General features: G+C 38.4%; 1 protein-coding gene across 1 annotated transcript in view; it reads left to right on the plus strand.

Annotated features, from left to right (window-relative positions):
* Mei4 (meiotic double-stranded break formation protein 4) overlaps positions 1–25787 on the plus strand; it is a 117699-nt gene that overhangs the window by 21031 nt on the left and 70881 nt on the right. The window contains exon 2 of the mRNA XM_051139965.1: positions 9154–9399. Within this exon, the coding sequence (XP_050995922.1) occupies positions 9168–9399 (232 nt within the window). The 5' untranslated portion in view covers positions 9154–9167. The remainder of the gene's footprint in view (positions 1–9153; positions 9400–25787) is intronic.

Raw genomic sequence — 25787 nt, forward strand, 5'->3', positions numbered from 1 at the left:
TGCTTCTTGTCGATGCCTGTTACTGCAAAGGGTGCAGCTTTAGAGCCTTTTCTCTTTCCTTCCAAAGGATTCTGTGCGTGTTTGTGCCAAGAAAATGTTTTAATATATGAGTCTCAGAGCTTTGAAGGTTTTGTGATAGAATCTTGATTTTAAAATTATTTTGTTATTATTTTGAACTGTAGTGCTGGTTTTGGAGTATTAAGCTAATCCTATATTCATGAAGAAAACTTTGTGATGATGGTTTTGATTTTCTAATAGTTTCTAAGCGACTTTTCGAATCCCAGTTTATGATTTATGTAAGACTCTTTTCATTTGAGGTTTTTACAGCATTGTTAAGTAAATATTATAGATTATGCTCTTTTGTTTTTTTTTTTTAATGTTAAGATGTATCTTGTTCCTTATACTTTAGAGAACTTTAGGGTAAATGTTTGACAGTTGCTTCTTACTGTTTTGTTAGAGTTCAGCTGCAGAATTGCGAGGACATGCGCTCTTTGAGCGTGGCAATGTTTTTAATAAGAAGCCAACGCCCTTAGCTGGTGCAGACTGAAATGTTTTGTTTCTGTTAGTCAGTTTTAATATATTTTGTACAACATTTATTCACTTGATATTAAGTTTTCAACTTTATTAGCATAGGTTGTGCATAACTTCATTTCCTTCTTTTCTGTGCTCGGAGCATGCTTTCCTCTTTAAAAATCAGTTATTTTATCACGCAAAAGTAGTAAGCCCATTAATGTAACATAGTGTGACACAAATACTAATGCCATTGTACATGGTTAGAATCTGCTCTCCTCCCTCTGTCCTCCCTCTGTCCCACTCCCTGCCTCTGGCTGCCCTCTCCTTCTCCACTCTGTCTGACGATTGCTGCCCTCCCCTTCTCCGCTCTGTCCAGCCCATTGTTCTGCTTTTGTGGTACACACATTTTCTTACCGTTTTTCCCTCTGTCTCCCCCCTTTCTCAAGACCTCGCCCCTCTCATGGTTTTTTTTAATCTTCTTTTGGGACCATGCTCTCAGCCACAGATGCTTGCATGTGCATGAATGTGCACACACACGCATACATTTAAGTCTAGCATTGAATATGAGAAAATATCAGTATCTTTCTAAATCTAATTTATTTCCAACCCTTTACATGAAATATCATGGTTCCATTTTCTTTTACAGCCGGAAAAAATCCATTTGTGCCTGTAGTATACACATTTGTCTGTGTGTATGTGTGTGTGTGCTTATATGTGTGTGCTTATGTGTGTGTGTGCATATTTTCTTTGTTCATTTGCTGTTGATAGACAGCTAGGCAAGTTTCTACTTCTTAGCTTTGGTGAGTGGTGTAGCAATTAACATATATGGATGTTTAATGTTTATCATCTCTGTTTCTTAGGGTTGTGAAACCAGAGTTGTCATTTAGCTTGGTTTAACATATGAACCCATGAAGGGAAAAGGCATTAGATTGTCCTAGAAAAATGAAGGCCCGAAAGAGGCCATGAAACACTGTCAATTGCCACCAGGAATTGGTAGTAGTCTTCCTGAGCTTTCAGAAGAGCAGACCATATTTTCAGAGTTAAAATGAGTACTAAGTGAAATGTTTCTGTATGGTTCCTACTGTTTATCTTGAGTTCATATCCTCAGATTATACAGAAATAAAGTTAAAGTAGGTGTCACAATAATAGAACATTTTGTTTTTGTTTTTTGTTTGTTTGTTTCTTTTTGGTAATACAGTATTTATAAAATGGACCTTATTTGGAATTGGCCATACTTGTACACTGCTGGAGACTTGGCTTTCCATCATCCCTCTAGTCCTTTATCCTTTAAAGATGAAGACCTGGCTTAGCTGCTCCTTTGGAGCCACTGCCTATCTCTACTGGGACGGGGGAAGTGCTCTGCCACTTCCCCTGGCTGTTTCTTTAGTCTGTGTCCTGCATAGTCTCTTCATTTTATGATGTGTAGTTTTTGTCAGATCTAGAATATAGCTTTGAAATAATACAAATTTGTGTGGTTTGTGTACTTGAGTTATACAGTTGTGTAGCTGCATAGCTATATTTCATGTCGTTTCTCAGGTGTTTAATGCAGCTTACAATTAAGGTGGGTTTATATATTGGTTATATTTTCAGGTTTATACCTATTTCATCTTATGAAATGGCAGTGCACTTGACAGGCACTGATAATTCTTTTAAACTATTTTATCAAATTCATGTAAGTATCAACCCTCTGAACCTGTTTCCTTTTATGGGTCTATGAGGATCTTTGGTGATATGGTATATGATTTGGTGTCTAAGCAGTGTGCTTTTTAGAAATTTATAAAGTGTTTGTGAGACATCTTTTCCATGTGTGTTTCTGCAAAAGTTCAAAGAAAATACACACTATGACAAAGAAGGAATTCGAAGGAGAAAGTGAGGGCATAAAAAACAAAACCAGTATCAGGAGGCTTTTAGACAAAGTCTATGATTAGGTAACATGTTATGTGTGTGTGTGTGTGTGTGTGTGTGTGTGTGTGTGTGTGTGTGTGTGTGTGTGTCAAAAATTATAGTTGGTTTGTTTTGATGGGACTGGAACAGAAATAGAAAGAAAGAAAGAAAAAAGAAAACTGAAATGCTGTTGTTTTATCTTTACCAACCTCTCATCACCAAGACTCCACTAAAAAGGTTTTTAAAGCTGCCTTAATAATTAAAGTAGACAGTGTTGAAATCTTGAGTAACTCCTGATCCTCTTATGTAAGACTTCCCATGATGCTAATCTGCTGAATACTTCATAGTCACTTAGTGCTGAAACTATAACAATAATTAGTAAATTTGTCAGCTGGATCTAATGCAAAAATTAAATTGTGACATTGTCTAAACTTTAGTGAACTAACTATTTTTTAAAATCTCATAATGACTGGTATTCCCTGTGCTATGCTGACCCAACATTGATATTTGATAAGTGCCTATTTTCCTATCATGGTTCATAGGTATTTTTTTTCCTATTTTTACGTTGTCTGATTATGTTCATCTCAGTGATTTCAGAAATGCTTTATCACTGTCTTCTAATTGTTTTATTGGAGGATCAAGTATTTCTTTTAGAACTCACAGCAGATAAAATCTTTCTCCTTTAGAGGTTACCTGTGACTTAACACTATATATGAATAGCTGTGATTCTGCTATGTATTGAGGTGGTGAGTGATGCAGGCACGAGAAGACCGGCATAAAGCTCTGCAGCTTCATTCTAAACCCTTCTTCCATTTTCTATTCCTGAAGTTCACTTCCATTTATTTTTGTAAATCTCATAATGGATGAATATCCCGTACATGACACTTGAACTTATAATTAATACTCATATATATGTAGTGTACATTGAAATGTTTTGACATGCGTATTATTTTTATTAGTTCTTTGATATTTTCATGCACATATATACAATAGATTACCTATGGAAAGAAGAACTAGGACACAATCAGGAATTATTTCAATGTTACATTCTTAGTGTTTTGGCTATTCGTATTTGACAGCCTTGAAGAAGACATCTTTCCTATCTTGGTGCATCTAAATTTCTGAATGTAAATCAATCTCCATCACATATTGTCATTATCAACATAAAACACCTATCTAGACCTAAAAACATCTTAACCCCTAGACAACTAAGCTTCATTGTAAAATTAAGCTACCTGGTCTTCAACTCCCTTAGAGACTTGAGAAGGAGCAAACTTGATTATCTGAGTATGCCAGGAGTACAGGTTAGTAGCTTTTCAAATGAAAAGATGACAGAGACAGTTTTCTACCTGAATAGTCACCCCAAACTCTCTATAACATTGGAGCATCTTCTTCAGCCTTCTGGCCCAATATATCTGACAGACATATTTATGAGGCAGGAACTATTGAGGACTTGCTTACCTTGTCTTGGCAGAGTTTGGCCATCTACTCTGCCTGAATCCAAGCAGGCAGAATTGTTTGTAAGCAGAATTCTGTCTGTCTGCGGTAGGAATGAAGACCTTGGATGTAGTAGCACAGTCTCCTTGTGGATCCCACGCTTGGAGAGTAGGGACTACTTTAGGCATGCACTCTGGCCACCGAATTTAGATCACTTCCCCCTGGCAAGACAGCCATGCCAGGCTATAGAGGAAGAGGTTACAGCTAATACAGATGAGACTTGATAGGTTGAGGTCAGATATTAGGGGAAGAGACTAAGGAAGGGAAGGAGAGGAGATGAGGTAGGGCGGCGGCTTCAGGAGGGAATGAGGGAGGGGGCTACAATCAGGATGTGAAGAATTTAAACTGCAGAACAAGCAGGTAACTGACATTGCTAATCCCACCACATGGGACTAGCTCTGAGACTGGCTGAAAAGAGAATGTCTAGGCGTAGACAATGCTTCTTGTTGACTACAGAACCCCTATGAATTACTATTAGATGCCATTCTTCATATGGCATGAATGAAGATTTACAGACGTCTTCTTTTCCTGCTCATACAAAGAGCAGAAATCCAGCCTTAATTGTTCCATGCATCATGCACACCATTTATACAGTTATAATTTTAGGATTGTATAATGCTTGTGAGAAATTATATGCTTTCAGAGCAAAAGAACCAGACACTGACACTTCAAGGAAAAAGGTCTTAACCTTTTTGTGGATTCTTAGAACATATTAAAGATTGACTCTTGTTTGTAATTATCTATTTTAAATTCTCATCAATGTCATAGAGGAGCGAGTTGTGGCTTTTATTATAATAGAATTTTCATTAGTGTTCTTGGAAATTAAGCAAGTCCAGAATCTTGGATTATACTTCAAATCAGTTTGGATAGTTCAGCAGTTTTGGTTGTTAATCTCGTATTACAGTTCTTTATGGAGAAGAGCGCTAGTAGAATTGCAGAAACCATTTTGACAATAGCATTCATTGCCAGGTACAGAATCCAAGGGTAATAGGAATCTACCAGATTAGTATTCCACAGCTCAGTGGAGAATTTTTTATGATAAAAGCTTCTCCCAAGTGGAAAAATCCCATTTAATGTAATGTATAACACAAATATAAAACTTTATATTTCAAACTGCTGAGAATTCAAAGACACTAAAGACTTGCTTGGGGAACATTAAATGTTCATTTTAATTATTTACTATAATTATTTCCGTATAAATTGAATTTTAAAAGGCTTTCTGAATATAGTTAGGAAGCTAAGGTACTTTTCAGTTACAACAACAAATTCTCTAATTCCCCACATCCCAATGGCGTGTTCCACAGTTCAGATCATTTCTGAACTTTGTGACCAAGGACAATGTTAGACTGCATGGATGTCCCGGCCCAGTTTACAAAGACGACCACAAGCTCAGGTGCCTGATGCAAGCAAGGTCTTCAGATTGCCTGTGCTCTGTACATGTGAAGAAGGGATTTCACAATCTACTAATCAGAAAGGAAATCTGCGTCCTAGAGTTTGCCACAAAAGATCCGTGTCAGGAACAACCTCACGGGAGAGACTCTAATGGTCTCTGTGTTGTGGAATATACAAAACGGTGATACTCATTTTGTGTGCAGCGTACTCCTATCATCTGCATGTGCTTAGTAGCCTGGAAGTTGTCCACTCTCCGTTGTTTACAGGTTTTTTTTCTTATTTATTGCTCGATGTGTCATTCAGTAAACACATGTCCCCATTATCTAAATCATCTGTCTCTACTTTCCTTGAAGTTGAGGTGGGAGTCGGTCATGAGAATTCCAACTATCTAGTTATGGTTTGGTCTTCCTGGGACTCAGTTCCCATTTGGAGACATGGTAGAAGTTACCTTATTAGAACAAAAGTATACTCTGCCATTGAGGAATTTCTAATCTAAAGGAGTTAGTAGCTTTGCATCAAAGTCTGGGGACAAAGGCCAAATATATATTTCACATGTCATAGAAGCCTGTACTTCTTTCCTTTTTTTCATAAAATTTTGGGGCAGATACATTTGTATGGCTGCTCTAAAATTAAAAAAAAAAAGACACAATTCTTTCCTCTTCTCCCCTCCTTGCCCCCTCCACACACCCTAGGAACCCAGTCTGATTGTTTGTAGTTTATAGTCTGTATGTGTTCTCAGTTTGATTTATAGTCTACAACTCTATACCAGAGATTTCTATTAAAATCATTTCTGCTCATTTGTGATTCAATTCTAATTAATGTTCAGAACCTGAGCTAGAAACAAACCAAACAAGTTGTAATTTCATCTTTTTTTCCTCAGGACCAATAGCATTGTTGAAAGACAAATCTCATACAAAGACTAAAAGTCACAGTATGTAGTCAATCAAATGACTTTAATTAATTATTTCTGCATAATTTTGTGAATTTGCTTGCTTTTATGATCAGGGACCTTTTCACTCTTGTCTTGCCAAATTATATTTTCTTTCTAGGCTATCTGCCCCACTATACACATTTGTATTTGATAAGTTTTTTCTATCAAAAACAATATTAAATAGATTTGTGTGTGTGTGTGTGTGTGTGTGTGTATAGGGTGTCAATATTGTTAAATATACAAGCAAGGTTACTTCTTCAGGGAGGATCATCCATGTGTCTGATCTGCATGCAGGATGCTTCTCTGAGATTAATAAGTGTCAGAGCCCTTAGCTCTATTCATGATACAGCAGATGGAGGATGAGCCAGCAAGTGAGATGGCTGTTGCCAATGTTAAAATAAGTGGGGCTATAATTCTAATTAGCATTTCTATCTCACTAGTATAGTCCTTGTGTGTTTATTCAGTAGAGGTGAAAGATTCCAAAAATGTCACCCTGTTCTTATTTTGGAAATATATTCTTTAATACTTAAATATAATGAGATACATGATCACTGATAATAGGATAACAAACAAATGAAATAGAAAAAAATCTATAAATCTAAAATTGCACATAAGTACTAATTTACAGTTTTTGTGTTTCTATTTTTTATATAGTTGGGGCTCTTACTCTTTGTGGATTTCCATGTTCTCATGTATCTCAGTCAGTATATCATTAATGCTTTTCCATCCAAATAAAAATTTTATTAATATGTAATTTTTGTTGACTAAGTAATAGTTTTTAATCATGACCTTATATACTTAACTATTCAATTGTCAGTCCCAATTTTCAATATAAAAGTAGTGCTGTGAGGATCATATTGCATTCAGAGTTTCGTGTTTATCACACTTAGAGTGAAACACTAGGGGCTGGGGAGATTGTTCAGTTAACAAACATGAGGATCCTAGTTCAGATTTCTGTGACTCATCTGAAAAGCAGCTTTGATAGTGTGTGTGTGTCTATAATAGTACTGCTGCGGAGGCAGAGAAAAAAGGATCCCCGAGCCTTCCATGCAGCCTGTTTAACTGATGAGTAAGATTCTTGGGTCAGTAAGACAGACTTTGCCTCAAAAAATAAGTGGAAACTTGGTAAAGAGGAAACTCAACACTGATTTCTGAGTTCCCTATGTACATGCACAAACATATATGTTCATCTCCTCATATATAGACACTCAGGAGCACAGACAGACAGACACACACACACACACACAGAGAGAGACACACAGACACACACACACACACAGAGAGAGACACACAGACACACACACACGGAGAGAGAGAGAGAGAGAGAGAGAGAGAGAGAGAGAGAGAGAGAGAGAGAGAGAATGTTAGTTTTAGGGTACTTGTCACAGAGTGCCAATTTTTCCCCAGTGGCAGGAAATCAGATAGGCTCATGTGGTTCTGGGTGGGGGTGAATCTCAGGAGTTTCATTAATTCTCAGATCATCTTAAAAGTGCACTGCAACTAGTGGCCTTTGGGTTATCCAGGAAGGATCCAGACAGGCCTTAGGCTGCTATAAGGGAGTTGGGGCATCATAATTGGTGAAAATTCATTAGCAGAGATATGATTGGGAAAGAACATGGGCAGTTCAGCCCTACTGCAGTTCAGCAAAGGCCTGAAAAAATTGAAGTTAACAAAATATGGGGTATAATGAATGTGAAACTATGTTTGTAGGATCAATATTGTAACTAGACTCTGAGCTTTTGCAACATTGCATTGTCATCTCTGAACTTTGAGGAAAGGGGTTCTTGGAGCCTCTCAAATATAAAGATAAGCAAATGCACAAATCTTTTATGTAAAATGGTTTACTATTCACATGTAATCTATGCATATCTCTTGTATGCAATACCTAAATATGTGAATACCATGCAGAGTTGTTGCATGGTATTAAGAAACAACAAGGAAAACAATCTGTACATGTTCAGAATAGGTGCAAGGTTTTATTCAAATGGCTTTGCTCTGCATATGGCTCAATGCATGCACATGGAAGTGGGCACTGCAGGCATGACCAGTTACTGTACTATTTAACTACTCAGCAAACATTTTTATAGTATGCTTTATGGTCAAAGTCTCTTTGGTAGTTTTAAAATACAGTAGAAGCCGCAAAGTATGTAGCCTTCAGTAGAGGTGATGGAATTAAGCTGATTAGGCATTGTGTTCTCCCTTTAACTTCATTCAGGTTGCAAGACTGTGAAGTGTTAATGCTTTGGAAAAGTAAACTCTTGGCAGCTGCTGGAACAGTTGGAAGAGCAGGAGTCTAATGACTTCAGCAACACAAATATTTAAGAGATTTTTGTTACTTTAATTTTTTGAGATTATAAAATACATTATTTTTCCCTTCTCCATTCTCCCTCCAAACCTTCCTATGTACCCCTCCTTGCTCTGTTTTTGATTTATGCCCTCCTATTCCTTACTTGTTGCATGTTTATACATATACATATTGCTACATACAGCCTGTTCAACTTATATAATGTTACTCATCTGTATGTTTTCAGGGCTGACCATTAAGATTGGATAACTAGCTGTTGTCTCCTTCCCTGGGGAAGACTGTTCCTCCCACTCTCCGTATTCCTTCCATTCCTGTAGTTCCTTGTGTCTGGCTGCTGCCTCTGAGATTGTTTCCAAGGAATGTCAGAGACTACAGGCAGAGAGTCTCGCTACTATGACTACTTAAACATGAGTTGACCAGGACAGCAATAGACATGCCAAAGCAGACTGTGGAAGCCCGTCAGATGTCATGTTAATTTTTAGTTCCTGAGAATTTTGTTACTGTTGCTTGGAACTGATTTATAATATAAGCTTTTTAATTAGCACTACTCCGAAAGATCGATTTTGTTCAAATAAAACACACTTCTAAAGTTAAAAGGAAATGTTGTAACTTTTTTTTATTCGTACAATAGGGACAAAAACGAAGATGGATATTCAGACATGGTATTTGAAAACGTCAAAGCTGGCAGTGGCATTGGCAATTATCCATTCAAAACCAGCGGACAGAAGCATCAGAGAATACACTGAGCACCTTGCCACCCTGGTGACCCAGCAGGACAACAAATGGAAATCAAAAGTTGAAGCTTTAGAAGCTGAAGTTCTACAATTACGTCAAAAACTTCTCCTCAGTAGAATTTCCTCAGAATTGCTTAAGAATGGTGAGTATGTGAAATTACTTTTCAGGACCATAATTAGTTAGAAATTTATTACACACCTGAGGATTTTTTAAAATTCAAGCATAATCTTCTTGCCCTAGTAGATTTTTTCCCTTTTGGTTAGTCATTACAAGTTATTGTCACTTTGTAATGATCAGAACCATATTAGACTATGTGATTGAGTTAACAGAATTAAAGTACTCCAGATGTGAAAACAGTGTGTATTACTGTTGCTGTTGTGGTAAAGAGGGTTGAACCCATGGTATCTGAGAGCAAGCATTCTACCACTCAGTGACAATAATGCTTGTTGCCAATTGGAGAAATTTATTTTAAAATCTCATTCTTCAAGTCTACTATTTTATTTTTCTCCTTTATAACTGCCATTTATAAAGTACCAGCTCTGGTGAATGAATAAGGCCCCAAAATATTCAAGATGAGCTACTGTTTTTCTCTATTGATCACCTAGAATTCTAGTGGGAGAGACAGACCTAAAATTAATCCAGTTGTGATGTGTTACAATAGAGAGCAATTGAGGCATGGAGAAAACGCCAAAGAAGCCATTCATCCTGGCTAATTCCTCCGGCACGTTTCAGAGGTCTGGTCCTCTGGGTTTGTATACTTGTCAATGAAATTGTTACAGATGATGTAGTAAAAGGCAGGAGTATGTGCAAAGAGGGAAGAATAGAGAATGCACCCCCATCCAGAATCCCATCCCAAACCCTGTATTTTGGCGTTACCGGACATGACAGGAAGAAAGGAGGAGAGATGACTTCAGAAAGTTCAGAAAGGCTCTTAGCGCTTATCCTGGGGCAGTGAAGGCAAACCAGCGTTCCCTAGAGCAAACCCATAGAAAATACACATCTCATGATTAACTTCATTCAGGAACATTTTGAAGCAGAAGAATAATTGGAAGACAATTCTGATAACTTGGGGAAAAACATCAGATCATATTGTAAATTAGGTCATGTTACTTCTTTAAAAAAAAAAAAACTCTTCCTTGACTTCCAGTTTTGTTTCAGTTTAGATTAAAATTTTTTTTAGTGTCCCATACATGATGTCACTTGTACTCATCCCTTCTTCCCAGCTTATCCAACCTCCTATGATAAGCTACTTGTGCCTTTGAAGGCTCCATTTGGGGTGTATCTCTGCCAACATTTCTGACATTTAATGTCTGTTCCTCGTCCTTTGGCTTTTATTCTAAATGCATATCCTCAGTGAGGTCTTGCCTGAACCATTCTGTTAATCCTCCATGTAAGTTTTGCTTGGTTGCAGCCTTCCCTCCAGATCTAGAGCCTGAGCTCGCAGAGGAGAAGGGGGAGGGGGAGGAAGAGGAGTAGGAGGAAGAAGGGGAGGAGGAGGCATATTTTTATTTTCTCAGCCTAAATCGTAACACATTACAAGGTGCTCAATAAATTCTTGGTGAGTGAATGTGGAACATAGCCATCTCTAGAGACAGGAATACCAATTTCAAAAGCTTTCACCAAAGCTCAGGATTTGAACTCATGTTAAAGTGTAAACAATTAGTCTGAGCTATTAAGGGGTGAGGCTCATTGAGGCCTATAGAAGGTGAGTTGACTAGTTTGATAATGGATTATTATCAGAATAAGTCTGTTATTAATGACAAGTTGGATTTTGTGTTTTGAACTCCTTTACTCCACCAAGATCAGTGGACTATGCAGAGTCCTCCGTATCAAGAAATTTGTTATCAGCTGTGGCCCCTTAGCTGTGAATTCTTGAAGTATCAGCTGAATAAACCTGTATTTTTTAACCTATTATAAGTCAGTGTTTTTAATGTAATAACAGAAAAACAGACTAAGACATTTTGTATGAAGATTAATGAATTGAACTAGGTTTATGAGAATCAGAGCTTAAAAGACAGATGTTTTTGGACGATTTCCAAAATGGACACTTCTGGTGTCTGTTGGGAATGAGTTCAGAGACTGGATGAGTGGAATTTTAAGAATATTGAGGCATCCATGCAAGTTTCTTAAGTGGATTGTGATCATTTCTATGTTCATAGAAAACTTATAGGAGAAAATGTTGAGTGTAGGCTTACCTGACTTTAGGCTGATCGCAAAAAAAATGTAGGTATTACCTAGAAGGGAGGTAGATATGTGATCAGAAAACTCAGAGCAGATGAGTAGTTAAGTAATAGTTGAAATCGCAATTGTGGATAAAACTTACAGGGAGAAGTGAACTGTGAGGGTAGAAAAGGGATGTTCGTACCTACTATTCCAACAGAGAACAGAGGCAAGGAAGCAGCTTCATATTTTGTGTACCAGTGTATTTAATGTGAGCATGAAGTGGGTAATGGGGAGACAGAAACACGGAGCAATTATATGAATGACATGGTGACTTTGTAGAAAACATGGTTGAGTTAGTATGTGGAAACCATGATGACTTAGTATCTAAATGTTACTAAAGTCTCACAGTATAAGCCAACATACTACTGTATAACTTACTGTCATATTTTGTCTCTATAGAGTCCTTTTTGACAATGAGCTGTTTAGTATATACAGTGAGCAATTAGCAAACACAATCAATTGTTATTTTACTTCTGGGAAGTTATGGGATTGATATAATGGCAAAATGTAAAAAAATCCAGCAAACTTGACTTATGCCTATCACAAGCTTCCGTGATATCAACATTTTTGCTTGCCATCCAAAATCTATTTGTAGCACTGAAATAGTACACATACAGTGTGTGAGTTTGTATAAACAGTGACTGTGTAATAACTTGTTTTCCCCCCTAGGTAGACGGTTTTATTTTTAATTTATTATAATATATTCAGATTACATCCTGATTGTTATGCCCTCTTTTGTATCTTCCCATTCCTTCCCCTCCCTCTTCTGTACTATTCCCCTCCTCTAGACCTCTGACAGAAGGAGACTCCTTCTCCTACCATATGGTTATAGCCTATCAGGTCTCATCCAGATAGCCTGCTTCCCCTTCGTTGCTGTGCTGCCAGGCCTCCCCATTTTTAAGGAGAAGTGATCAAATCAGGGGCACCAGAGTTCATGTCAGAGTCAGTCCCCACTCTCCATACAACCATGGAGAATGAGCTGTCCATTGGCTCGGTCTGAACAGGGGCCTAGGTTTACTGCATGCACTACCCTTGGTTGGTGCAACAATTTGCAGATGCCACCCTCCATCCAGATCCACTGGCCTTGATGATTTCCTTGTGGGGCTTCTGAACCCTCTGGGTCCTTCCATCCCCCATTGTTCCATACCACTCTCACCTGGAGTGCAGCAGCAAGTCCCAGCATCTGTCCCAATCCCCTGCTGGGTGGAGTCTTTCAGAGGACATCTCTGGTGAGCTAATATCCACTTATAAGTGAGTATATACCATGTGTGACTTTCTGGGCCTGGGTTACCTCATTCAGGATGATCATTTCTAGTTCTGTCCATTTTCCTGAAAATTTCAAGATTTCCTTGTTTTTAATAGCTGAGTAGTATTCCATGTAAATGTACCATAGTTTCTCTATCCATCTTTGGTTGAGGGACAGCTGGGTTGTTTCTAGCTTCTGGCTATTACGAATAAAGCTGTTATGAACATTATTGGGCAAATGTCCTTGTATGGTGAAACATCTTTCCAGTATATGCCAAAGTGGGTATAACAATATTCCCAATTTATTCCACTTACAATGCCTGCAAGAGAAATTTTCAAAAACCATATAATTAAGTTTTTATTGTGGCAGGAGTTGCACGTCCAGTGTCTCGGTGGAGGTGTTTGGAAGTAGTCTATCGCGCCACCTGTTATCTCAAACTTAAAAATAGGAATAACCAAGTATATACAGAAATTGAGTAACTGTTAAAGGGATGTGGTGGTTTGAACAGAATGGCCACCACAGACTCATGTATTTGAATGCTTGGCCCATGGTGAGTGGCAGTATTAGGAGGTATGGCCTTGTTGTAGTAGGTATGGGCCTTTTGAAGGAAGTGTGTCACTGTGGGGTGTGGCTTTGAGGTCTTAAATGCTCAAGGTATACCCAGTGTGGAAAAAATCCAGTTCCCTTCTGTTGCTTGTAGATTAAGATGGAGAATGCTAGCCAGGCATGGTGGCACATGCCTTTAATCTCAGCACTTGGGAGGCAGAAGCAGGTGGGGCTCTGTGAGTTTGAGGCCAGGCTGGTCTACAAAGTGAGTCCAGGACAGCTGGCTCCTACTCCAGCACTGTGTCTACCTAGATGTTGTCATGCTTCTTGCCTTGGTTATAATGGACCAAATCTCCTATACTGTAAACCATCCCCAATTAAATGTTGCCCTTTATAAGAGTTGCCGTGGTCATGATGTCTCTTCACAGCTATAAAACCCTGACTAAACCAGACTAAGACAAAGGGAGACAAAAATGAAGCAAAGGTGGCATTAAAATGTCAGGAAAGTAAAAGAAGAATTTAGTGGTTGTTTAAAGATAGAGAGTTTGACTGGAGAGATGGCTCAGCGGTTAAGAACACTGACTGCTCTTCCAGAGGACCTGAGTTCTATTCCCAGCAACCACATGGTGGCTCACAACTATCTATAATACGATCTGATGCCCTTTTCTGGCATATAGGTATACATGCAGGCAGAGCACTGTGTATGTAACAAATAAATAAATAAATAAATAAATAATTAAAAAAAAAAAAAAGATAGAGAGTTTGAAAGAATGTCACAACTTGTTCTATAAAAACCTATTCCAAGGAATCAAAACTATAATAGAGAGATATTTATATTATTAAGTATTTTTTTCCTGGAGTTTTCAGTGTTTCTTTATATTTGTATCTGTTCTTTAGTGTTCCAGGACTCTTAAATAGATGCTGAATTGAATACATCTGGAAAGATTGACAGGCTAGGGAACATAATTTACAAAATCAACTATCCACTGAAGCAGTGAACAATCTAAAGTTAAATGAAGCAGAGCTGAAATGTTTTATATGGCATCTTAGGAACCCAGCTAATTCTGTATTCTGATTTATTTTCTATACTTTCTCAATGACGAATAGATCCCTTAGGGAACAACACTGCAGAAATGGTAAGAAGAATCTCCTTCTAGAATTGTCCCATGGGTTTATCTTACTTAACTGTTCAGTGCTAGTAATGAAGGAGGTGAAGAAAGAATGGCGCACGTGAGGCAAGGAGACCAAAGGGGGAGAATCCTGAATATCTGTGACACCTTTCTCAAGCATTTTTTTTAGTGATTTGTGCCAGACACAACTCTCTAGTCAGAAAGCAAATCATCTCTTTTAAAGTTATTCGTCTTATGTGGAAAACATGCTAATCTTCAGTGGGTTGATCCACAAAAGGCTTAGGGCTGTTTTTGAGAGTTTTGTTCTCAGTTTTGTGAGGCTCAATTTTGGCCAATGAAAGGAAGAAAGCAATTGGGAGTAGTGACCTATTTGGATGAAAAGTTAAAGGCTCATCAAAGATAGGGATTAGGAAATCATTTTCCCTAACCTCTTGTTTCTTGTGTATACCCTGCCAAGCCAAGCAATGACTTGGGGCTGTGCTAGCTATTGAGTAACATGCTAAGACTGGAAAGCCATGAGGGTGACATGAGCCTGTATCCTAGTGACATTGTCTTGTATCTGAAGCAAATCTTGTTAATGAACATTTAAAAGGTAGAGCTGTTGCTCGCAAGTCTTCTATTCTTCAGTTTTTGTGCAAGGGTCGAAGGTCATGAATGAGTGGAATTAATGATGAGTATGGTGTCTTTCACCCTGAGAGTCTACCTGTTGTGTAGGGGAGAAAAATGAGAAAAAAAGAATAATGTTCTTTAATCTGGAACAGATTTGTTGAATATAGCCTCCAGATGTTTGCTAGTACTACTTAGTCTGGGGCTAAATACAGGGGAGAAAGAAACCTGAAGGCAGAGAAGCATGCCAGGAACCTGCTAATGGCAGTCCTTACCTTGTAACAGAAAATGTCAAAGAAGAGGAGATATCAGTAACAAGGCTTCCATAGTGAAAAAAATATATGGGTCTTTATTGAGCATAATGAAGATTAGACTTTAATGACAGTTGGGGAGGGGCATTTTGACCCGTTATTTGTACCTTCACAGTCGTTTGGTGTGCCAACGAGGAGAGTAGATGGATAAAGCATGGAGTATATACTATTTACACTACAATTTTCATGCTTTCATCATGACATCCTACAAGATGACCAATCAATTGGCCAGAGCAAAATATTTGAAAGAGAAAGACCAAATTAATTAATTGACTTATACACCTGGTAGTAAGTGCTCATTGAGCACAGGCATGGAAGTGATGCTCACCATGTACTTGCCTATGGCTGAGCTTCGGGTTTTGCCACTGTGTCCAGGAGACAATTAGCTCAACTAGATTGTTTTGTCAGTTGTCTGGCTGACACTGTGTTTTTGTATTTGTCTCCCCAGACTCCTAACTTATGTTTGTCCCGAGGATTAATTCCTAACCGCTCCACTACTTCAACAGCTCCTACTTTTCATCCAGTGTAAATGTGGATTCAGCAAAATGTTCTTAGCTGGGCTGATGGCAACAAGGCAAGAGAACAGGAGTTGTATATCACTGCCTCCTTGTGCACACTCTGCTAAAGCTAAGGCAGAGCTTGCTTTAAGAAGCTGAGTGCTATTCTGGTTGTAGCCTATTCAGCCTTAGTCCATCCCTGTGTTCTTATCCTTTGTCAGACCACATACAGAGGATCTGTCTCAAGGATCCAGCTGTGAAACTCAACATTATTTATTGGAATATCAACTATTTATAGGTGTGCAGAGAACATAGACAATGAAAACCTAAGCATTTACTTCTCTGTTATTATATAGCAATCATAATATATATTATCAAATATGATCATAATAGAAATTTGCCTAAAATTGTGGCTAATTTAAAAGTCACAGATATATGCATTAAACAATATGTACTCAATGGAGATTTTATTGAAAGTCTTTATAATGATTGAAAGGAAATTTACAATTGTATGTTAGAAATGCTTTACTCATTATACAAAATTGAATTACCCTGATATTAGGGATCCTTGAATGGAAACAATTAAAATTAAGTTTAAACTGATTAAAATATCAAATAGTGTTAGCAGTGAGAAATCCACAATTAAGAAATATAGGTACCTAAATTATCATAACAAATCCTGATGAAATGTATATACTTCAATGACCTTAACAGAATTTCTTTCTATAGTAGTGATGGCCCATAAAATGCGTGGAAGGACCAAAGAAGTGTGGACCCAGGGAACAAATAGATCAGATCTTCAAAAGCTCATCCATGAAATTCATACTGGTTAACATCTCAGACCGACAGCATCCTTCATCCCATCTTCCTGGTACAGGGCTCTGAATCTGATTGTTTAACTGTCCTCTTTGAAGTCCCTGGGTTCTAGGACATTTTGCTGGGAGCTCAGTCAGATAGCCTCTTGAGTTAGGTGGACTCTACTTTCTGAGTACCACTGGACTCTCTCCATATCTGATATCTGACCATTCCTAATGGAAATATTTTTACCCAATTATCCAAATTGAACTGTACAACATTATTTATCTTGTTTAATTTCCCCTAATTGTAGTGTATATATTTTTGTAGCATTGGCTTTTCTTGCTCTAGATTGTTCCCAATCTCATCTTCTAATTGCTTTGGGAAGAGCTCAGAAATCCTTTAGCTGTTCTACAACTTCTTCAGTCGTTGAGGCTTCCTTGCTCCTCTATCCCAGCCTGGTCACATCCGGTTCCTTCACATTATGTATGGTGGACAGAGAATTTTCTCACTTACAGTACTGTCTTCCTTTTGCTTTGCTCCAGGCTTGCGCACACGCTGTTTATTTCTGGTGGCATATACTCTCTCTCCTTGTCTCTAAATACTCTTCATTTTTTCTGATACAGTTTGAATATTCTACCTCTTCCAACCACCTCTCTAGATCAGATTAGTTTTTCATGTTTTGGGTCTTATCATCTGCCTTTTCACAGCACACATAAGGTCAATTGTAAATGTTTAGCAGTCTGCTGCCTTTGTGGAGCTGGAACCATGCTTACAGAAACTGTGGTTGATACTCATCATCAGTATATGATGATTAAATACACAACGCCTGCCATATTAAGGGTGGTTGGTGGCTATTTGCAGAATAAATGCATGTAGACATGTTGATATTTGTAAACATCTACCCTTTCTCATTTGTGTGTTTCTGGAGATATCTCTACCCCTTGTAGCAATAGACATAAGACACAGGAAGCAAGTGCAGTATGTTAGACGAATCTCTGGAAGAGTGAGGGAGGGTGGTACTGGGAGGAGAGGAGGGAGGTAGTGGTGGATGTAAAAATGTTTTTGTTTTGATTCCAAGTATGGGATGTGAAACAGACTTGTGTGAGGGTGTGCAGTGTTTGTCTTCTGGAAAAAGACTTGTGAGAGAACACTTGATATGTGTCCACTGGAAGAGGAAGTGCCTCTTATGGAGGCATGGTTTTTGTCAGCTGATAAACATCTTAGTATGGACTCTGAGAGGATATATATATTAGCCCCAAAACAAAAGCCCTTGCTTTTTGGTCTTGACATTGTTTCCTATTGTTTAGCTGTTCATTGCTTTGTTTCAAGATGCTCCTAGAGAGAAACACTCCAGAGAATGCTTGGAGGTTCTGGGTTCTGGCTTCTGTTCTGGATTCTGGCTGCTGTGCTTGACCTCACCTTTGGTGAGTTGCTGCTTTTCTGTTTAAGGAGTCTGCTGAAATCCTAACTATGAAGAGTAGAATCACTCCAAGGAACTGAGTCTAAGAAGGTCTACTTCTCCTGTTCCCATTAACCTTTTTTCTCTCCTACCTAGGATAGGTGGGTTGGAAGGGAGGTATAAGCCTTAAAGAACCCCAAATAAAGTAGGTGTGAAAAAGTTTAAAGCCTACAACATGCATGGTATAAGTGGATGTTAACCCATCATAGATGTCCTTTGTGAGACCCAACTCAACTTGGGAACAGGACAGATGCGGAGATTAATGGAGATTTCCTTCAGAAATGTGCTTTTCATTTTCAAAGCAAAAATAAAATCAAATAAGCGAACCAAATGGGGTGGGCTTAAGAGCATATGTCTAACCATCTTTAAGAAGTGTGGTGACTGGTAAAGGCTAAGACTTGTTTTTGTTTTTGTTTTTGTTTTTTTTTTTTTTTCTTCTTTTTTTTCTGGTTCTTATTTTATTTTATTTTATTTGTCAATATATATATGCTTATTTATTACACATACATAAAATAAACTACATACAGCAAGAAGAACCACCAAAAAAAAAACCCCAGGAATTATATTAATGTTATTCATAGTGTTTTGGCTATTTGTATTTGGCAGCCTTGAAGAAAACATCTTTCCGATCTTGATGCGCTTACAATTCTGAATGTAAATCAATATCTATCGTATCTCATCTCTATCAACTTAAAACATCTATCTAAACCTAAAAACATCTTAACCACTAAACAACGAAGCTTAATTGTAAAACTAAACTATCTGGTCATCAACTCTATCAGAGACTTGAGAAAGAATGAAATTGATTACCTGAATAAACAGGAAGTTCAGGACAGCGGTTTCCAAAGTGGAAAAAAAAAAAAAATGACAGAGACAGTTTGCTGTCTGAACAGTCACTTAAAACTCTCTATTAGATAAGGTCTTCAAAAACCTCAGAGACCTACAGAATATGGCATTTAATGATGTTTTTACTATTTTAAAGATCCATTGAGTCAGAAGACTGAAGATGATGCCCTGATGTTACAGAGAGTCTTGGGTGACTATTCAGGCAGCAAACTGTCTGAGACTTGTTTTTAATACAATGAGCTCAACTGGAAAGAGTAAGGGAGTAAAAGTAGTTGGCTAATGTGTGAAGGTATACATTCACTGGCTCCGTTCTGTCACTTTAGCTAGAAGGAACTAGAAGGCAGGGAAATGGAAGCTATTGAAGGAGGGTGTGAAAGGAATCCTATGTAGCCTACTACTTCTGTTCAGAATAGAAATGAGTAGAAGCAGGAAAGGATGGCCTGAGCCCCACAGAAGGGCAGACATCACAGAGGCTCTCCTGCCCAGAGTGCACATCAACCTGGCATTATCCTTTCAGGTTCACATTCTTCTTCTGTCCTTCAGGCGTCTTCACTTGCACATCTGCCTTTTTAGGCCTGTTGTTTAATCTTTCAACTGCCTTGAGTGTTAATTTCTGGCTTTATTTCTCTGCTGCCTTTTAGAAGCCATCCATAACTCTTTCTTGATCCTTGTTAAATGAGGAAAGCAGAGTAAAGGCATATCTAGAATTAAATCAATAGTAGCCAATACTATAGGACCCTCTGCAATCTCCAATAATATTCTCCTCCAACATGAAGGTGTTTTCTTAAATTATCGGGGATGTTGTTGGAAAAGTAACATTCTCTGATTCTATTCATAAATCAAATGAGAAACTCTGGACACCCAGCAACCCGTAACTTTACACTCCTTTGGGTACTCATGATGAATACTAAAGTTTCATTGCTACCAGTTCAAAGAAAGAAAATTGAAATATATGTTCATGAGACATAATTGAAATTTTATTGGAAGTGAACCAATAGAAACCTAATTAGTGCCTGGAAAAATACCTGCATGCAATAAATGAAGAGGGAAATAAGCCTTGGAGCGTTATGTAATACCAAGTGAAAATACCGAGCCTGCAGTTCCAGAGTTCAGTGTTCATTTGTTGTCAGTTTAAAGCAGCACAGTAAAGAGAAAGCAAGCAAGCTCCCATGCTGTTTAAGGTCTACTAAGATACAGCATACTGTATGGTATGAAATGTACAGTTATTGAAGGCAGCCTTTCTTCTCACCTCAGGAGAGTTTCTGTTTCTTATATCAATTTAGGTAATTTTAAAGACATTTTATAGGGAAAACACCATTAGGAAGAAATTCTATATATCGCATACTAGAATTCTATATGAACTTTAAATTGGACTAATTATAATAACCATTTGAAAAGTATACATGCTAATTGAGGTAAAAACACATTGCTGTGGATGAATGCCAGCAAATTCTAGACAATAAGATAAAACAATTTTACCATGTAAATAAAGTTTCATATCACAAATGCAGAAGTGTATTTGCATTATATTCCAGGTCATATAAAAACCTAAAGTAACTGGCCTTAAAATATATTTTGAGTGGATTTCTAAGAATAATACATACAATAGCACGTTCAGTATAAGTGGTACATGGCCAGCTGAGAAAACCACAGAGGGATGTCTTGGGATCCTGGTGTGCTGCAGGAGACACTAGAGTGGTGGGAGCTGTTCTTAGCCTGTGAACAGATCCATTGTTTCATATCATCAGCTGTTTTACAGAAAGTATATGATCATTTTGCTGTTCTCAATGTCTAGTTTTTCTCAGAGCTAAAAGGAAATATTGCTTATATGTCTATAATACACTCAAGGCCGGGCGTAGTGGTGCCCGCCTTTAATCCCAGCACTCGAGAGGCAGAGGCAGGTGGATCGCTGTGAGTTCGAGGTCAGCCTGGTCTACAAAGGGAGTCCAGGACAGCCAAGGCTACACAGAGAAACCCTGTCTGGAAAAACAAAACAAAACAAAAAACAAAACAAAACAAAACAAAAAACAAAACAAAACAAAACAACAACAAAACCACTTGAGAAATGACTGGTGAAATCTGACTTTTATCCTTTTAACATTCTGGAGCTAAAGTGTTTCTTTATGTTTTAAGTTAAATTTTCATGAACAATTGAGTTGTCTTTGTGCTTTTAGATTTTGTTACATCTTGAACATAGATTTTCTCTCAAAAGATATTTCCATTTCTAGTTATGGTATCACCTACAATTAAGCTAACAGATATGAAATAATAGAAATTATGTTCATGAGGGTTGGTGAAGTTTTCAATGTAAATTAGGTTATAAATTATAGGAGTTATAATTTTATGTTAACAGACGTACCTTGGTGAAAGGTGACTGTTGAAAATTTAAATATGTCTGCTCCTCCTACATATTTTATGATATTTAAAGTTTTCTAATTTGTAGTTAAAACACAATATAGAGGCTTTAGGCATCTTGCCTCCGCCTACTGTTATTCTGATAACAAATACTGTTTACCGTGGAGTTTAGTATAATTTGCCCATTTCTTTCCATAAAGTAGTATTTTTAACAGAATGTCCCCATTCTTTGACCTACTTCATACAAATTAGATTGCAGTTTGCATAATTTAATGCATAATTTCGTTAATAATTTACTGTGCTTTCAATGACTCTGAAGCTGGTGCTCTCTGTGTGTTGTATGAAGCTCTTAACCTTACTGCATTAGTTCTTCTTCAGTGAACCATGAAGCATCTCATTATATCTGTAATTTCTGAGCAGTTGTCAGTCCATGATGGTGGGCAGCTTTGTGTATCTCTGTGGCTCTTTGATGGAACTGTAGAGAGGTAGGGATATCTGGAGCCAGAGAGGTATTTGCCTTTGTGGTCTGGAGAAAGAAAGAAGGGGAGGGAGGGAGAGAAAGTGGGAGGGAGAGAGAGACAGAGGCAGAGACAGAGAGACAGAGAGAGAGGGAGAGAGACAGAAAAGACAGAGAGAGGGAGAGAGAGACAACAGAGACAGGGAGAGACAGACAAAGAGAGACAGAGAGAGTGAGAGTGAGAGTGGGAGAGAGAGAGAGAGGAGCCCTGCCCGCAGGGCTGGGATTGTGAAGACAGACATGGCAATCTGAGGTGTCCTTTTATACCTTTTAACAGCAAATGAGAAGTCCAAATCTTTTGCTCATGATTGTCTCCCCCACACTCCAAAGATGAGTTACCACAGAGACATTTGTAGTTCACTTTAAATTTTTATGGGCTTTTCAGAACTATATCTGAAAGTGTTTGTTATTTTACTGTTGGTGTACAAGGGCAATTTTAGGCATGGCTCTCATCAGCCTTGGTTTTAATGCCAGAATCCCCTGATGCCTGGCTACACCTAGGTTTGTGATATCAGAATCCAGAGGTGAGGCATTGGACTCAAGAATCAGTGGTTTTCATTTTCCACAATATTTGGGTGTTTTCTTTTCTTTAATTTTAATTTTATTACTTTATTCAGATTACAACTAAATTGTTATCCCATCACTTGTATCCTCCCATTTCTCCCTCTCTCTTGCTTTCACCCTATTCCTCTCCCCAAGTCTATGACTGAGGGGGACCTCCTCCCCCACCATATGGTCATAGGCTATCAAGACTCATCTTGGTGACCTGCTTATTCTGACAAAGAAGCCAAATCTATTCAATGGAAAAAGGATGGCATCTTCAACAAATGGTGCTGGTCTAACTGGATGTCTACATGTAGAAAAATGCAATTGGATCCATATTTGTCACCAAGCACAAAACTCAAGCCAAGTGGATTAAAAACCTCAACATAAAGCCAGAAACATTAAAATCGGTTTAGAAAAAAAAGTGGGGAAGAGCCTGGAACACATAGGCACAGGAGACAACTTCCTGAACAGAACACCAACAGCCCAGGCCTTAAGGTTAACAATTAATAAATGGGACCTCATTAGGGTATTTTCAAATACATCCAATGTTAAAACCACTGTTTTAATGTGAACTTATATTTTCAATATTAAATATAACTGTACTTACTACCAGCTTATACTATTAATGTCATCTAATTTGAATTCTTTTATGTCATTGAAATATTGACATACTCCATCTCCATAGTTCTTTTATGTGCCTCTGTGAACTCAGTGTTTTGCATTCCACATACAAGCACAGTCATGGATTTTTTTCGTAGTGAGAGCATAGAATGGTGTTGATCGAGTGGTTTAAAATTTTATGCAGACAAAGTGAATAAGGTTGGAGACATCCTCTGCAGCATAATGATCATAATTAATAAGAGTGTGTTTGTGGAAATTATTAAAAGAATAGTTCTTTAATATTCTCATTACAAAATTTTAGCAAGTTTTGTTTGTAAAATATATCTTAACAAACCAGGGAGAATAAGGCACCTGACATAGGCCACTGGAAGGAAGAAAATAGAGATTTGTACAGATTCCTGTACATTAATAGCTCTACTTGTGAGATGTGAGGGAATCCAAATGACTGGTAATAAAGGACAGTGGAACAGTGGCCTTGCGTATTAGGTAGGCTGATAGCACAGCTGTGTTTCGAACTGGACTGTAATTGAGGCAGCTTTCAGGCTCCTTTGTGTGAATAGTTAGCAATTGTTATTCCAGTCCCCTTTGACTTTCTCAACAGCACCTAGTAGCACAAACTAAGAGTGGAGCCTCATGAGCCATTCTACCTTCCATACTGGAATGTCGACTTGTTCAGTCTCTTACAGGTCATTTATATAGACAATAGCCATAGCTGCTATGAGTTCACATGTACAAATGCTATGATCCAAAGAGACCAAAGGCTGTATGTATCTCAAGATAGTAGCACAACTTGGGAATGTGTAAGACTCTCTCCCATAGTGCTGGTTTTGAAAACATGAAGGGATCATAAGATCAGCTGACTCTTGGGTCATTGTAAGAGAACAGGAGAGGCCACTGGTGTTGTTACAACCTCAGTTACAATGAAGACCCTAGGTTAGGAAGACCCCAAGTGAAGACTACAAAGGATGGTGACAAGGGAGTGCTGAGCTGGCTTGAGCTCACCAAACAAGATGTATGAGCAGTGGGTGTCAGCAATACAGAGGTGAGGCTGCCCAAACCTTTTGGAGCCCAGACTATGAAGAAGTCTCAGACGTTGGACATTTAACTATTCATAATGCTGATTTCAATTTTACTTTGACCTGTAACTATGCTCTATTCTTCCCTCTTACAATAACAAAGTATATAACTTGTTTTGGATTTTACAGAGACCATAGTTGAGAGGCTTTGGATTTTGAAGGAGACGTTGGAATATTATTATGTAGAACTTTTGAAAGACTATGGGACTTGGAAAGTTTTACTATATTTTATGTTGTGATATTAACATGAGACCTTGGGAACAAAGAAAGGCAAAATTATAGCTCAGGGTGTTGTGTTTATATGTCAAGTTTGACAAGGAGTGAATTGTGCAGGTTAGTTTTTGTCAACTTGATACAAGTCTAGACTTTATCTAGGAAGAAGGAATTTCAACTGAGGAACAGCTTCTTTTCCATTGAATTGTGGCCAGGGTTGTGTGATATTGTACTGACTGAAATTTTATGTAGGAAATGCCAGCCTGCTTGGGGTGCTACCGTGCCTGGACAGGTAGGCCTGAGCTGCATAAGGAAAGTTAGCTGAGCAAGGCAGAGGAAGCAGAAGAGAAAGCAGTCTTTTCCCTTGGTCTCTGCTTTGTTCCTACCCCCAGGTTCCTACCTTAGGTTTCCTCAGAAATGGACTGTATGTAGCCTGTTAGCCAAAGAAACCCTCTCCTCCCCAACGTTGCTTTTGGTCCTGGTTTTTAACACAGCAACAGAACACAAACCAGAACAAATGTGGAGGCCAGCAACTCAATGAAAAGGTTCCATATCAATGAACTTTGAAAGAAAATTAATATAATTTCTTGAATAACGTACTGGTCATAAGAAGAGAAGGAAAAGGCTACTTAAAGGAGATCAGAACAGAAACAGTTTTCTTCTGTTCAAACATGGAGATTCTGTGTGTAAGCCAGACTAGCCTAGAGCTTGCTGTAGAAAACAGGCTAACCTTTATCTGTGTTCTAACTTTATCTCTGTACATCTTGCAGGCAGGGTAAAATTTGGGTTGAAGTATTTGAGAATGGGTTGATGTCCTTCTCCATCCACTGGAAGTCCTGCCAGCCTAGGAGCTGGTCACTTCTCACTTCCCTCTCCCTGTCCTCCTCTGCTGGGAGTCTCAGTTAGGGTCACCTCCATATCCTCCCAGGAACATACCCTGTGGAAGGTCTCCAGCTGATCTCAGACATGCCACCCCCACCATTTCCCTTCTCTCCAGCGGCCCTCTCAGCAGCCACATGCATCCCCCTGCTCTCCCCACACCTTATATTCCACACTGTTCCCCTCCACAACCCCTTTCCTCTCTTCATCCATTTCCAGTGTCTATTCTATTTCCCTTCTGGGTGAGATTCAAGCATCCTCCCTTGGGCCATCCTTGTTACTTAGCTTCTGTGGGTCTGTGGATTGTTGCATTTGGGTCTGTACTATATGGCTGATATCTACTCTAAGTGAATACATACCATGTATGACTTTCTAGGTCTGGGTTACCTTACTCAGGATGATATTTGCCTGCAAATTTCATGATTACAGAGATTGTGGGAATGACCAATCAATGACTGGCCAAACTTGAGACCCATGAGAGACAGCCAAATCCTGACACTATTAATGGTACACTGCTATGCATGCAGACAGGAGCCTAGCATAACTGTTCTCTGAGAGGATCCACCACCCATCAGCAGATGGTAACAGATGCTGAGACCCACAGCAAACATTAGGCAGAGCTCGTGGACTCTTGCAGAAGAGTGTGAGGAAGGATAGAGGG

The sequence above is a fragment of the Acomys russatus genome, chromosome 32 (genome assembly GCF_903995435.1).
Source record: "Acomys russatus chromosome 32, mAcoRus1.1, whole genome shotgun sequence".
NCBI classification, from domain to species: Eukaryota; Metazoa; Chordata; class Mammalia; order Rodentia; family Muridae; genus Acomys; species Acomys russatus.